At 45.5% G+C, this 16514-nt stretch overlaps 1 protein-coding gene across 2 annotated transcripts in view; it reads left to right on the top strand.

Annotated features, from left to right (window-relative positions):
* The window catches only part of DRP2 (dystrophin related protein 2), a 955857-nt gene that overhangs the window by 848399 nt on the left and 90944 nt on the right, over positions 1-16514 (top strand). For both annotated transcript variants that reach the window (XM_085607714.1, XM_085607715.1), the window contains one exon: positions 9724-9881. In XM_085607714.1, the coding sequence (XP_085463840.1) occupies positions 9724-9881 (158 nt within the window). The remainder of the gene's footprint in view (positions 1-9723; positions 9882-16514) is intronic.

Raw genomic sequence — 16514 nt, 5'->3', positions numbered from 1 at the left:
GAGAAAGCAAGGACTGGATTACTGGATGTAGCTGGAGTGAAACAGAAGTTTGTCCTGACATTTTGAGCCTCACAGTCACTTCTATATTACAAAAGAGGCCACAGATGCTTGCATGGGCACTGTTCGACTAGCAATCATGAGAGTGCCCTTTACGCCTCTGTTTGACGTTAAAGGGCCGTGCCCTCATGTGCATGCGCACAGGTATCCTAGGGACCTCCTAGGCACCTCCAGAGGCATATGACACCTGCCTATGTGGATTCCTAATCACTAGGCCAGTCCACCACCTGTAGTGAAAGATGGTGTAGTGGTTTCAGAAAGGCGTAGTGCTTTTCACTGATGCACTCTCCCTGGTGCAGCCATGAATTTGGGTGTTCGCGTCTGTTCTGGAGAGATGGCATTTGTTTTGTAGTTTGGCAGATAGTCCTACCCCATGCAGAGTCAAATCCCATGTGTGCAATTTAAGAAGTGGTAGATCAGAATATTCACATATATATCAAATTGCATAACTTTACCAAGCCACTCTGCATTAGGAAAATCAAAGACCTGTGTGAACTGTTTGGCACTCAAAAGTGTATTTAAGAGCAGCTGGTTGAGCTTGGTCCTGAGTCCCTGGCCCAGCATTTAAAGGACCTGCATCCTCTTTTATTCAGTATGAAATTCATTTTATAATTCATGGGATTCTGAAATCCCTGTATAAACGTCAGTCTCTGAGGTCTTTATAATGGACAACTTATGATGCACTCAGTCGCTGATTATAAAGAAAAGACATCAGAACTCGACTATTATAAGTTATTACAGTCGAGTTCTGACATCGCAATGCCTGCTGCCAGAGCCAGCATCCAAGATGAAAGGCAGCTCAGGCCACTGGGCATAATTTAAATAGCTTTAAAGCAACGAAAACAGAACGCTGCTTTTCTCTCTTCTGCTTGTATCTTACAATGACAAGCAGTGAAAATATGTTTATTTTTTGCACTCCTTAGATAAAGAAAAGCTGGAATCTTTTTGCATCTTTCTAACCCTTCCCCGCTACTGCAGCTTTTTTTTTTACACTTGCTTTTATTGAACTGTTTCTAATATCTGTTTGCACAAATAGCTAACAGGTTTTTGATGTGTTTAATTTTGCACTAGATTTTATTTTTATTCATGTTTGCAAACATGCTCACTCTTTTATATGAAAGACCTACGCACCAAGGTTTTAAGTAGATTGCATTAAAGGTGATGGTGTGATTATGTATTATTTTGGGTAAAGTACCCCCTGGCGTACATGATAAGGATATTGCAAGTCACCTTTGAGTTCCATTACCTTAAAAAGAAACCCAGCCTCATTCTCAGTTACTTTCAATATCCTTATAGTGTACAGCAGGGGTACTTTATGCCTTATATAATGTTGTGCCCTTATGGAAGATTTGGAACAAATGCTGCCATTAGCTATTCACACTAATTTGATGCAATTATGTTAGAATTCTCTATCAAATCCGCATGGGGGCGATGTTTGGATGATTATTTCGACTGCTAGTATAGTGTTGTACATGCTGCCCCGACACACTTTTATAACAAATCAAAGAAGAGTAAATTTACTTGAGCAATCCTGTTGAAATCTATGAAGTAACAGAGCTGGGATTTATTTGGATGTTTATGGCTTAAGTACAAGTGGTTTTATAGCTAGCTGTTAATTTAAAGCTTAACTAAATGCCAGCATAAATAAAGGTTCTAAAATAGCTGCTCTGTCCTTCTAGTTTATCCTTCTTGCAAAGCAAGCCTGGTCTTTCTATGTACACCTCTTGATACTCTTGATATCCTCGCCTGCGGTGACTCCCAATTATACGAGTACTTTTATGATGTTCAGGTTGGTGCCCTTCCTTTTTTCTAAATTATGGGGGCTTGAACACACATTTATATGGCGAGAAGGGTGCAATGGTTATGTGGCATTGTAACAAAGCTCGTAAAATTGCAACTGCTGCAATCTGCAGAAGCTGCAACAAGATCTTATCCTGCCCTGTTATGTGCTCCACGTGTAATTGTATATTATGTGCTAGTAAACCTTGTCTAACTTAGGTTCTCTCTAAGAAGTTATTTAGGTGTTTGTCTTTTGCTGTGCAATTATTAGGAGGAATAGTTGCTGTAATATAGTAGCATTCTGGAAGTTTATTGTTAGATCACGCCTAGGCAGCGCTTGCGCTGTCTCGTTGAGACATGCAGTATATACTATTGTGGAGAAGCTTCGTTTAAGCTCCGCCCACTCTCCGCCCATCTTTTGGATTGGCTTACATCCTAAATACTGCTTTCTGATTGGTTTTCGGCTTGTTAGTCCCGCCCCATGACAGCCATGTCGTCATTTGTGTCCTTCCATGGCTATCAGCCCCTTTACCTCACGGACTATTTTCTTCCGTCTTTTACCCTCCCTCCCGCAGTCCCTGAGTTCTTGGCGCGAGGACTCTGATCTGGTTCCGCTGCTGTCCTGGCAGAGACAGCACCTGTTCTGTTTTGCAGGCCATCCCGAGGCGGAAGCTGCAGAGGAACGAGAGCCTCTCTGGTGACCGGGGCTCAGTGAGTGGAGCCGTGCTGCCTGTCCCCCGTCTGCCTTGGCTAAGGCCATGCAGCCGAGTTCAGGGGCTCTGTTTTAACAGGAGACTCTACTCCGTGCTGCAACCGAACAGGCCTGAGACCAGAAGAGGTCTCTAAATTTGCAGGGACTGCTTGTTCCTTTACTGCGGGAGCCGCATGGAGCCAGACCGCGGCCCACGCATGTTACACCCGGAAAGCTGCAGCCGATGCGGCCCCGCCCAGCAGGACGCCACGGAGAGCAATGGTCGTTGGGCTGTTAAAATGACTGCTCCGTGGTGAGGAGGAGTGGGCGGTGTAGCAGAGGGCAAGTGTCCAGCGCTGAGAGGCTATGTATGTACTGGGTGCCTCCCTTGTTATACTAACGACAGCAGCGAGAGGAGTGTTTCACACCGCTTTGTGATTTATTTAAATTTGTATAGCGCTTCCTATCTATAACGAGGCGCCGAAGAGCATTCCACTTCCGAACCCTCAGAGATCCTGATCTCACGGTCTTATAATGGTCAGGAGGCACAAAGAACACCATAAAGAAAGAAATACTACATGGAAAAAAAAACGATAACGGCTACGATCTCCATTTCCATGCGCGCACTTAAGCACAAAGGTCTCCATACCCAATAAAACATCGAGTTATTCAATAATACACATTGCCAAGGGGTTTTAGTTTAACTTAATTAGCACCATGCGACTGCTCAACCATCCCACTGAGTACCGCCGGAACAAGCATGAGCTGGAGTTACAGCACAAGCACTTTAAATCACGTGCTGTTTACCCGCTGCACCGCTGCACGCCTTTTACTTATTTCAGCAGGGACGGCTTTCTCACGGCCTGTGCCTTTCCGGTACCACTTAGCTACTATAACATTAGCTTCATTCTGAGCTGCCTTCGGTGCCCCTGTACTCTGTAACTGCGCAGTCAAGCAGTCTGTCCCTGCTTGAGCAGTAAGTAACGCTTTAACGCACAGTTTCTGCCCCATTTCACTTTCCCGTTGCGGTTTTCATCCCCACCCTCCCTATTTACATTAACGTCTGGTGGTGCCAAACACAGATTGAGTTCTCAGGGTTACTGCGCACTGTGTTTATTTGTTACTGCAGCGGCTGCGTAGGGATAGTTCACTTTATTGATTCATCGTAGCTGCAGGACACCGCTTTCAATTTTTAATAGCCGCCAGTGCTGCCGAACACGGATCAATAATTGCAGTTACAAGGCACCGTTTTCATTTTAATTTACTGCGACTGGCGAGGACGCCGAACACAGTTTGGTTATAGGCAGATGCAGTACACTCTGTTTGTCGGAAATTACGTCTGCTTTTGGTGGTGTTAACCTTTTTTGTTGAGTTAGGATCGCAACGCATTGCCATCATTTTTGTAGTAGAGTATTTGCTAGCAGCACCACAGACTCGATGATTTTGTCACATATTTCATTGTTAGATAAGTACTCGTCATTCATTATGCACTACTTTCATGCTAGATTGCCGGACGAAACAATATTAAAATGGTTCGTCATGATGCACCCTCCCGCCTTCCTCCTGCTGTCTCTCATGATTTTGACCCTCTTGACATCCGATGTTTTGCTTCGTATCTCGCGGCTCTCTTCCCACTCTTGACGTTAGTCTGGCCCATCCACACCCAATCAGTGATATATTTTGATACTCTGGGGTGATGAGTACTATTAAGGGCCAATGTGTGACACTCAACAAACAACCCAGAGAAAGATTACACACAGCGAGTGAGCCTCCAACTGTCCTACATACTTCACCTATGTGGGCGGGTCACTACCACGCTAATGGAAACCCATGATTGTTAAAATATATATATTATACAGGGTGACCGCAGTGCCCAGTCAGAGAGGTGAAATACAGAGTCTTTTAGGGTCAGGTACCTGTGGAAGCAGAGAATGGGCAAGGTGGATGAACCTAACATTAAATATGGTTTCTATAACTTGAGGCAAATAAATGTCAAGAACAGAGTTTTGTCACTGGAAACAAGATTACCCACCATCTTTAAAAAGTGCTCGTTATAGAAAACCCTCACATACCTTCAAAGCATGCTTGCTTTGTCAAAGACAAAGTCTGCCAAAGTTTACACACTCAGAAAGAGATTTAATTCTATTTTGGCCTTTTACGCTACATATAGTAGTTTCCGTACAAGCAGCCTCCTAATAACGTGGGTCTACATAAAACTGATAACAAAATCTAGCCATAACACAAGTAACTTCATACTGCAAAAAACAAGTAACATGGCGTCATAATAAGCCAGTCAGAACAATGGCCTGTCGAGTCAAATGCTCGGTGCTGACATCTGCGAAGGTCTGTCAGACGCAGTTCGAATCGCAACAACGAAACCCAGGATTTTGATGTCAATTGAGCACCATTAAGGAGGCAGAAATAAAAGGGAGCTTCAGTCTGATTCAACAGATTTTACTACACTAATCATGCAATGCCAAACCTCCATAGAAAAGGGTGGATATACATTTCAGGTGATTGGGGCTCCAGTGCACATTTCAGAGCAGCAACATTTCAGGCGAGTGTAATCCTCCGCACAGGTGTACTGCACTCCAGGTGAGAGAGTGAGTGTCTTCTATGTATTCCTCACCTGCGGGCAGTGCTTTAGCTGGGCATTCATGGCAACATTTAGGTACTACAAACAGGGAGATTTTGGAAACATAAATCGAAGGACTTTATTTTCCGTTGTCCCTTTAGGCTGGAGACTCTTAAAAGAAAGGAATTTTTTGCAAACAAATCGGGAGTCGCCCGCCTGAATAATTGGGCATTACATGGGTGTGGCCCCAAGGAAGAGCTCTTGTCCACCCCTGCACTGCATCATTCTGCTCCCTATGCGGACGCGCTGCATCTGTCAAGAGGACACAAGTGCTTCTCGTTAGCATGTCACTCGTGTGCACGTGTGCACGCATGCACCGAGTCCTCAATGCACACAGTACACACCTGGCAGAGGCACGTAAGACAACAATGGTTCTAGTGTGCACACCACAAGAGATCCTTGGGCTAGTTATGTGTGGTTTGTGACAGGGCTCCATTGCTGGTAGACCTTCTTGTGTTGGGACCGTGTTCTGAGTGCAGGCAGGCCATTCTTGCAATGAGTGCTTCATGTGTCTGTGTTCTGGGTGCAGGCCCTGTCTTGCTGGTAGACCTTCCTGTGACCGTGTTCTGCGTGCAGGCCCTGTCTTGCTGGTAGACCTTCCTGTGGCCTTGTTCTGGGTGCAAGCCCTGTCTTGCTGGTAGACCTTCCTGTGACCGTGTTCTGGGTGCAGGCCCTGTCTTGCTGGTAGACCTTCCTGTGACCGTGTTCTGCGTGCAGGCCCTGTCTTGCTGGTAGACCTTACTGTGGCCTTGTTCTGGGTGCAAGCCCTGTCTTGCTGGTAGACCTTTCTGTGACCGTGTTCTGGGTGCAGGCCCTGTCTCGCCATGAGAGAGAGCCTTGGTCTAGAAGTGTGTGGTTTGTGACAGAGTTCGGTTGCTGGTAGGCATATCTATGCAGTGAGTGCTCTGGGTGCAGCATGCAGGCCTGCGGTGAGAGAGAGCCTTGGTCCAAAACACTTACCAGTGCTCGGTTGGTGATAGGCTTATCTGTGCTATTTTCTAGATTCCAGTCCATAGAAATTGTCTTTCACGAGCACCCGTAGACAATACTTTTTTCAAATCTTGTATTTTCAGTAATATGACCACTGAAGGCCCTGATTTTATATTAAAAACAGAAGCTTTGGACTATACCATTTCCCACTAAAAGGCATTATTTCTCTCCATGTGTTCCCATACCTGGCGTGTCATGCAGTTTGGTGCTCACTTTCCCTCCATGTTATAGAACAATAGATGTTTCAGCACCCAGGCTAATGTGCTGCATAGCTAAATACATATAAGGTGCCAAAGGCGAGACCGATGCATTGCAAATGCTTGTTTATAGGAGGCATGTTGTCTGTTGAATTATGACCTAATGCTGCTGTTTATCATTGCTTTGGTTATATTTCCTATAGAGTTTGAATAGTCTGTTCTTGTTGTTTGTATGGTTTTGTTATACCTATGACAAACTTGTTAATGGGAAAAATAATGCTCTTCTTTCAAGCATAATCTGCATTATCTGTATTTTGTCTATGGAATTGTGTCTTACCTTGTAGTGGGACACTGTGGTATGAAGGTATCTGATGAGCTTTGCTCCATGCCTTAAAGAAGGAATGATAGGATCATGTAAAGCATGTCTAGTTAGAAGTTTATTTAGGGGTTTAAGTCAAATGTCAGTAAACATTACACTAGAATTGCTTACTTTTAGGTCAAGCCTAGGAAGTGGCATGTGCTGTCTGCAAAACCTTTTGTTATCTCCTCTATCGGCTTTTGGCTTGCCCATGAATTGCCATTTGTTTGTTGTTGTTCCATTTAGAAATACTGGTATTTTATTGGTGCATTGTGTCTGATTCTCCTGCCTTTGCATGCATGGGTCACACCCAGGCGATTTCACTCATAGTTTGCTTGTATTGGCCATCCCAGTACGTCCACGGTTCCTCCTGGTCATCCTGAGCCGCCTGTTTATTTTGTAGGCTATCAACAGCGTTTTAGGCTTTCAGGCCGTTTCACGGTGCAGTGCTGTGTTCAGCACCTGCAAAGTGTCAATTTATGTCCAGTAGCTGTTGAGCTATGCCAATAGCTCTAACTCAAAAAAATCCGAGACCTATTGCATTTCTAATGCTTGTTTAAGCTGGAATGGAGGAACCTCAAAGGATGTGGGCCTGAACAATGGAGTTGCTTTGTCTTTGGGACTGCCCGTAACACTGTCTCTGGTTGTTGCTGTGAGCGCACAGAAAGCTCTCCCTAATCCAATAACAAATGTGGTCTAGGCTTTATTTTACTTTCCAGACTGACCATTTCATGGTCTATTTGGAAATGCATCTGAAAGCATTTCTATTGATCCATAAGTGCAGGTGTTGTGTGAATGCCTAATCTTGAAAGACAAGAGAGGGAGAAATGCTGATTTAAGGGGGAAGGTGTGTCTGTGTGTGTGTGTGGGTGTGCATTTCTTCACGAGTGCTGTAGTATTTGCTTGCCTTTAAGGTTTGAAGACTATTTTCTCAATGGGGTAGGTATTCGGCATTCAAAAGTTTAGTGACTGTAAGAGGTGAAGGTGTAGAGAGATATTAAGACACACACTGCAGCTGTTGGTTATGATCAAAACCATCAAGTCGCAGGTTTGGATATTACTGCTTGTTAATGTACAATGGTGGAAAGGGGCTGTATGTAAATATAATGTATGCAGAAATATTACCTGACATAAAAATTGTGCCCAAACGTCGGTTGTAAAAATATCATTCCATTGGATGTTGATTTTCTACTATTAACTTCAAAGGGTCAATATTTTTGCAAACAATATTTAAAACACAATATTCTGGCACCATATTGTGCAAAGGTAGATTTATGTAACTACATTACAGGCAGTACTAAGACTACTTTTCAGGTATAGTGATTATATCGTTCCAGAAGAAGCACAGAGGGCCAGCTTTACTATATTTTGATGCACTGCAGCGCAGCAATCCTTCCTGCGGCGCTGCCGTGCCTCAACATAAATGGGCAGGAATGTGCCGTATCTACAGGTTATGGCTCATTCCTGTCCTTCTCCCCTGCAACGGCATACAAACAGCAGCCATGCGCCAATGTAGACAGCCTTGCGCCATGGTGGAAGGGTGCCTGCGTTGCACGGATGATTGTTTATATGCAGGAAGAAGTACTGTCCGGCACTAAAGGCGATTTGGTCCTTCTATGTGTGCTGCAGAATGCAGCACCCCTAGAAAGAGCAAAAACAAGGGGAAATACAAGTATTTCTCATTGATGCACGACTCCTATGCCTCCCCTGGGAAGGTTTACAACACTTTGTAAATCTGGGAATGTGTCAGGCTCCATGGAATGCCCTTTCACACAGAGTAGTGCGAGAAAGGGATCCATATTTGCAAGGACATGAAAAGTCCTGCAGGGTGACATTACGTGGCCTTGTAAATATAGGTAAGCCATTGCGCTTCGGGTGCCTTTCAAAAAATTGACGCACCGGTGTCACAATGGGCTTGTAAATGAGGCCCAAAATGTCTCTGCAATGCTGAAAATTCAAGCGTAGGAATATTTTGTAATTGTTGGTTTGTTGTTGGTGATAAATTGTATTTTGAAAATGTCATTCAGCTATTGAGCTTCTTAGTTTGTACTTGTAACAATAAATGTTGTTGGGAGCACAGCTTAGACACATACAGGAGCAAACCTTGCTCTCTTTTTCCGACCTATACTAGCTAAAACAAACTCAGAGAAATATCGGGTTAAATGAATTTACTTTATGCACTGCAGGCGCGTTGAACAGGTGGTGGCTCTTCACTTTTCAGTAAACCCGCCATGATATGCCTCTTGGTCTGAAAGTACATACAGTGGTCTGCTACAGCCTATTCACCCACTGAGCTCTCCCTGTATGTTAGGATTCATGGTTTTAGGCACTTCATACGCATGGCATACACCATTCTCTTAGACTAGTGCTTGATAAAGGTAGGAAGTAGCTGATCTACTATGTTTTGACCATAAACGTGTACGATATTAACTAGATGTAATACTTTTTTGTCATCCACTCTTTGAATCTCTCTTTTGTCCTCAATATCACCCTTTCTCTCTTTCTCTTTTTTTTGCCTCATTCTTTCATTTTCACTCTCCCGCTCTCATTTACTCTTTCCTTGATGCTTTTCCCCTTTTCTATGTCTATCATTCACTCTCTCTTTTCCTGTCTACCCACTTCCTCTCACATCCCGTCTCCTCTTTCTCACACTTGCTTGCTGTGCCTCTGCTTTCTGACTTTTTTGTGCTCCCTTGCTCTGCCCCTTTCCCCATATTTCTTGCTGTTTCAATTCTTTGTTCGCGCTTACAACCTGCCTTTTCCACCTTTTTCTATTGCTGTCTCTCCATTTCTTTAACCAACTACTTTTTTCTCTTTCGCTCCTGCCTCCTTCTTGTGTTTTCTGATCCTTCTTTGCTGCACTCTGACCCCCACCTCTTTGTTTTTCTTTCTTTTTAACTTGAGCTCTGTACCTCTCTTCTATTTTATCCCTGTCTATTTCTGCTTCTCATTTTTCTCTCTTTATACTGGCTCTGCATCTGCCTCCTATACCTGTCTTCTATGATTGAAACTGCAGATCTCTTCAGCCAGGGAGCCAATCCCAGTGGCTTGTGTGACCAGCGACACCTTAGCACCCTGCTGCACGAAGGCATCCAGATTCCGCGCCAGCTGGGAGAGGTGGCAGCCTTCGGAGGAAGTAACGTGGAGCCCAGTGTCCGAAGCTGTTTTCGTTTTGTAAGTTCCTTATTGCCTATAATTGTAAGAATAAAAAATTGCACCCGGGTCCTTGTCAGGAGGCCACTGCAGTTTGCACCACCCATTGCCCCTGCCAGAACTGCCAATGACGGTACCAACGCAGCTAATGACCATCACACTGCAACAAGGGCGCCAATTCAGACTATTTTAGGCCCCCAGAGCCATACATATGGCTTGCGTGCCCGGTATAAATCACTTTTAATCATCTATAAATTAGGCAAACCACAAGGTGGCAAACTGTCAAAAGTGCTGATGTTGACGATTAAGTGTCTGGTGCCAAGCACCGGAAACCACCAGCTCAAATTTACCACTGCTCTTTCTATTAATTGCAGGCTCGATGTATCTTTCGGCTGGGTCACAGTGCAACCTGGTCAGGGTTTGTGCTGCTCTCTATCTTCATTCTTCATGACCTGCAAGACCTTACGTATGACTGCAAATGCAGGACTAGAAGCCTACAGGGACAGGCCCCTTACAAAGAACTCACGTTGTGACTCCCATTCATTAGATGAACAGGGGCTTCTATGCCAAAATTTAAGGCACATTTTCAATCAGTCAATCAATCATTCGTAGAGCGCGCTAATCCCCCGTGAGGGTCTGAAGGCGAGGACGGGGGGGGGGGGGGGGCAGTTACTGCTTGAACAGCCAGGTCTTGAGAAGTCTCCTGAAGGTCAGCAGGTCCTGGGTCTGTCGCAGCTGTGTGGGGAGGGTGCTCCATGTCTTGGTGGCGAGGTAGGAGAAGGATCTGCCACCGGTGGAGGTCCTGTGGCTGTGTGGGATGGTGGCGAGGGCGAGGTCGGTGGGCAGCGAAGCTGGCGGTTCGGGGTGTAGAAGGTGAGACGTTTGTTGAGGTATGCTGGCCCAGCGTTGTGTAGTGCTTTGTGGGCGTGGGTGAGGAGCCTGAAGGTGATCCTCTTATTGACTGGGAGCCAGTGCAGGTCTTTCAGGTGGGCAGTGATGTGGGTGTGGCGGGGTATGTCGAGGATGAGGTGTGCGGAGGCGTTCTGTATGCGTTGGAGTCTCTTCTGGAGTCTGGCCATGGTTCCTGCATAGAGGGCGTTGCCGTAGTCCAGTCTGCTGCTGACGAGGGCCTGTGTGAAAGGAATCTGTATGGTGCTGCCTACCTACCCTCTTCAACGCCAGAAGCTGTCTCTCACACACTGGAAGCTGTCCACTGTGGACAACTTTCTCTGAGCGGATGGCTACTGATTGCCCTTGGCATACTTGATAGATGCTTATTATTGGTTCCCTCCTGGTTGATGGTTTCTCTACTTCTTGGGAACCTTCTATATTAGCATGTTGACTGTGCTGTTCCCATACACTGAGTTCCCCTTTGATCTTCTCACTTTCTGTTGATCGATTGCACAGAAAATTGTACTCCCTGTCTGCTCATTTGATGTAATGTTACAGATCTGTATTGATCCTTTCTTGTTAACACTCACCTACCCACTTAAAGAAAAACTCCCCCTTGCATGTGTTGGTCTCACAAGCGTGCATGTTTCATCTCCTTGCCACTAGAATGGTTGTAACAGTGCAGCAACACCCTGTGCGTGTGATGGCATTGAGCTTTGACTCTGCTAGTGTTGACTTGAGCCTGGAGACAGCTGCCCCTTTTTTGTGGCTTTGGGTACTTTGAAATATGCTCCTGTTTACTGTTTTTCTCTGTTCTAACCACACTTCTGTAGTGTTTCGGATGTTAACCAAATTACTCCTGTTTAAGTCCTCCTAATGCAAGTAGTGTGAGAGAGTACCCGATGATCTCCTTCAACTATTCAGTCTTTTTAAGCATTTGCCAGGCTGTCATGTGGGCTGTTGAGGTGGTCAATGTAGGTTTTTTCGTGACAGTTCTTCCAACCCCCTAATTTATCCTTCTCCCTTTTGCAGTCAAAAGCCTCACCCCAATCAACCCTTTTTTTGCAATAGATCTCAAACATTCTTTCCTCTAATTGCACAAATTGGTAGTTTTTAGGTCTTGCCTAGCGTTGCAGCGCACATACGCTGCTCGCTCTGCAAGACATATTGGGGTGGAAGAGATTTTACAAAGGGACTTGAAGCACCGCCCCTCATTTTCATCGGGTCGTGTCAGCGTTTATGGTAAACGCTGGCTTCCCATTGAAAAGGAGGCTACTTGGTTATTTTTTTATCAGTGACTCTGTGACCCGCTAACAGTACCGTGTCACAATCATTTATGCGAATATTAATGCATTTCTAAAGTTTTATTGTGTATTTAATAATTTTATGTACCTCTGGCCAAACCTTCGGTTACTTTGAAATATTGTTGAATTTTCGAAATGAACGAGATCCTACGATGCTGATTTTGTGTTGCTGCAGCGCAGGCACTTGAGTGGCTCTCAAGAATGGACAGATTAAAATTCTATTAAAACGGGTTTTCAATCAGAAACGTGATTATTTTATGAATAACTTATATATATCGAGGCAGTGAGTTTGCAGTAAATGTAATTGTCTCTAGAAGTAATGAAGCGCTCTAAAGAATAGAGGCACGTGACTAAGGAATCAAGCAGAGTAGGGAGTTCAAATCCTGGCTTTTAGGGAGATTGTGTAGTTTTGGCCAAATCGCTGTATTTCGCAATGCCTCAGGCTATGTGCGCATTTCAATTGTTCCAAAGTGTAATTAGCCGATTTAAAGAAAATATGCACACAATATTTCTGAACATAATGGTCCAAGGGTCATGCAGTGACGTTTTGGGGTCACCTTTGTGAATTTCCCACAAACCAACTCGAGCCCCACAGTCACCATAAAATGGAGCGTAGACATGAGGGGTGGGAGGGGGAACACAAAGGGGAGTTTGGAAATGTTTATAATGTTTTATGGTGACCATCCAATCCCAGGCACCTCAATGAGCATTAATTAGCAACTCATTGAGGCGTCCTCCGAGCGACGCAGGTGGGTGTCTGCCGCCCTCCCTTCCACCCCCCAGGTGCTCTCAGTGCAGCCCCGACGGGTGGCTGCTCGCCCTCTGACTGGCAGCTTTTCGTGCCACTTTGGAGGAATGTATGTCACCTCTGTCACATTAAACATCTTTTTTATCTGCTCCTAAATCAGGGTTTTCTCTTCTTCAGGAGTGGGGGTTGGTTAATTTTTTTTTTTTTGTGAAAACCTTTATTGTACATAAAAACTCAATACAAACATGGGCCTACAACCACCAGGGCCGGCCGCTAATGTATACTTGTTCAACAACATCAAGGCAGCGACAAGCCCCCTGGGGCTCAGCCGAATTAACAAATTACTGAGTGCACCTCAGAGGTTATCAGGATACATAAATTTTAGAAATACAAACAGAGAAAAAAAAAAAAAAAAAAAACAAGGCGGAAACCATCGAAAAAGGGCGTCTAACCACAGCCGGGGGACCACACAATACATACTCCACCCTCAGGTGGTCAATGAGGATGATCAAGGGGGAGGTGGGGGCAACGGGAGAGCCGCAACCATCTACAGGTAAAATGTAATAGTCCGGGAACCTCAGGATCAGGGGGACAAGGCAGCATCAGATGTGTCCACGAGGGGGGGTGTGCAGATATTCCCTCGGTACGCGTTCCACTGACCCCAGATTCTACCCCACGCCCCCGGCTTACCCCGAGCCACATACACAGTCTTCTCTCTGCACATGCACCAATCCATGTTCTCCTTCCATACTGACACGGTGGGAGGCCGCCGGGAACCCCAAAGCTGTGCGATGTCCCTCTTAGCAATCATGTTCCCAAGGGGGGGGTTGGTTAATTAATTGTCAGATGTCAGCCACAACATTTGTGTTTAAAGAACGTTTTTACGAGCTCAGATAGTGAGCGGATAAGAGCTGGGAGTTAATTAAATGCATTTTGGGAGGTGACAAATGTTGGGGGTGGGGGTAGAGAAGGATGTGTGGGAGGACCGCAGAAGAGCTCCTGTGTGGGTGTGAAAAGAAAGTTAAACAAGCATTGGCATAGCCAATAGGTCTCGCCTTTGGGACCTTATAAGTGTTTTGCCATGCAACAGTTGATGCACTAAGGATATTATGCTGCATAACTAAAAACGTATAAGGTCCCAAAAGTGAGACCTATTGGCAATGCCAGTGCTCTCTGTCCCCCCAACACACTTTTTATTTAAAACTTCAATAAGCGCGGCGCCGTCTTCATGGACAGCATGCTATGCAATGCAATAGGTGTTGCTTTTGGTATTGTAAATAACAATGCCTTTAAATTTTTTTTAAAGCATTGCCATTTACAATGTCAATAGCTCAAAATAATGTCATTGCAAGACCTATTGCATTGCAAATGCTTGTTTATTCTTCTTTCTTTACAGGCCTAATGCAGCACTACCATTTCAGACCTATTCAGGGTCTCAGGAGATCGATCTTTCGATCAAGAGTTTAAATTGTTTTTTATAAAGGAAAATGCCTCACTGTGCATTAGTGAGTTATAGAAATGAACAATTCACAGTTATATAATCATACAAAAGCTGAATAAAGAAAGCTTCCAAGATGTGTTGCAGGCATGTTCCTTGAATGATTGTCTAATAAGATCTCCATTGCACCAAGAAACGTTCAGTTCACAATTCTTTCCATGAAGCTGTCAATTAACAAAAGAAAACAGAAACTAAAAGTGATCATTTTGCAAGATTAAAAGTCTCATCCTATTTTACATATTTCATCAGCTATAAAAAACTGATTATTCAAACTAAGCAGGATTTGTTTTCTAACAGGATTTTCGAGGTCCGAAACCCATAGAGGGGATTATTAATATTATGCAGGATCTCTCATCAACAGAAAGGGTCAGTGTAACAGCGACTACCTCCCAATCACGTTCTAATGTCTTAAATAAGTTCATAATAGACAAGATCTGTCTCATTAGAGCAGGGGTACTCACAAACTTTCTCTCGGGGCCAAATTTACAGTGTGGTTTGTGGCCGAGGGCCGCACCTGTGGGGGCGGGGTCAGTGGTGGAGGGGGCGGGGCTAGAGCAACTAAAAAAAACTGACCATGAGGTTGAACACAGACCCCTGCAGCGGACGCATTCGTCCACTGAGCCACCAGACCCAGCATACACACACACATATGTATACAGTTCATTGGGGATTTGTCCATCAGAAGAACCGCACTTGAACACAAGCTGCTTTTCCCCACAAGCTTTTATTAGGTATGGTTCGTCGCGCTTGCCTGTAATTATTCACACCTGACTGAGCCCGACGCGTTTCGATGACTCTCTTCCTCAGAGGCTCACACAGTCAGTAGTATGTGAATGAAAGTTCCCCGAGTCCTTGTTTGGCAGTATATCGTACGCAACGTGCTGTCTCATATAGAGCAGCCCATTTGGTCATACGACATACTGCCAAACAGGGACTCTCTCTCTCCCGGTCTCACTCTCTCTCTCCCGGTCTCCCTCTCTGTCTCCCTGTCTCCCTCTTTCTGTCACCCTGTCTCCCTCTGTGTCCCTCTGTCTCCCTCCCCCTCTCTCTCCCTCCCTCTCTCCCTCCCTCTGTCTCCCTCCCTCTCGGTCTCTCTCTCTCTCTGTCTCCCTCCCTCTCGCTGTCTCCCTCCCTCTCTCTCCCTCTGTTCCCTTTCTCTGTCTCCCCCCCTCTGTCTCGCTCCCTGTCTCCCTCCCTCCCTCTCCCTCCGTCTTCTACATCTCTCTGCCGCTCTCTGTCTGAGAACTCATTGTCCTTGTGACGAAAATTAAACATGCACCCTTTCTAAAACCCGCAAAGTTCTACAGGCCATGCTGACCTGTAAGTGGTAACTGGATGAAGATTAGATTCTGTGTGCTGATTTTTGGCATCATCGGTGATCTTTGGCAGTTGCCAGCCCACAAATACAAGCCCCCTGAATATGTGCCAAACGTACTTTAAAAATATTTTACTGTCATTTATTTTGTAAAATGGAAAACAAGCACAGTCCAGCAACATCAGTGGACAGTTAAACTATGCTTCATTTCTCATGTTTATTCACATCTTTGCTTGGAGCAGTATGTGGCAAGAAGGAATATCTATTTACAATCATTTAACCACCTGTGTGGCAGCTCGGGATGAGACAGCTTCCCAGGCTTGGGTGGGTTTGGGGAGGCCGCATTGTGAGGCCGCAGGTAGGGCAGCACCAGCGATGCTAGCCTGTTCGCCACAGAGGGGTAGGAGCAAATCGAGGCTCGTGGGCCCTGGTGAGAGGCATAAGAGATGCCTACGGTGGTGTGCGGCCCGCAGAGGAGAGACTGCTGAAAAAGCAGGTCCTTGCGTTGCTGTTCACTCGTCTTATCTCCCATCGAGTTTTAAGGGCAGAGGATCTGCGAGAGGTTGCTTGGGTAACACAGGCCATCAGGCGCGCAACAAGCATTGGACTCAAAGGGCTTCAGCCCCCCCTCCCACCCCCGTCGCGTGTGGCAGCCCGGGATGAGACAGCCTCGCTGCGCACACACAGCCGCACCCGAGCACTTCACAGGTCTTTAAAAGACCATTTGCATGTTAATGAGGCCTCGCTGTTTCACCCCTTCTAAGAGGCCCTGCAGCGCCACTCTGCCTATTGCTTAAAGATTCAGGCCCCCCCCCCCTCCCCCGAAATCAGCTCCACTCTGCCTAAAGCTTACAGATTCAACCCCCCCCCCCTTCCCCCCGCCGCCGAAATTTAGCTC

This window comes from Triturus cristatus, chromosome 5_2, assembly GCF_964204655.1.
Source record: "Triturus cristatus chromosome 5_2, aTriCri1.1, whole genome shotgun sequence".
Lineage (NCBI taxonomy): Eukaryota > Metazoa > Chordata > Amphibia > Caudata > Salamandridae > Triturus > Triturus cristatus.
The sequence above is the reverse complement of the archived record's forward strand: the minus strand, read 5'-3'. Positions and strand labels throughout refer to the sequence as shown.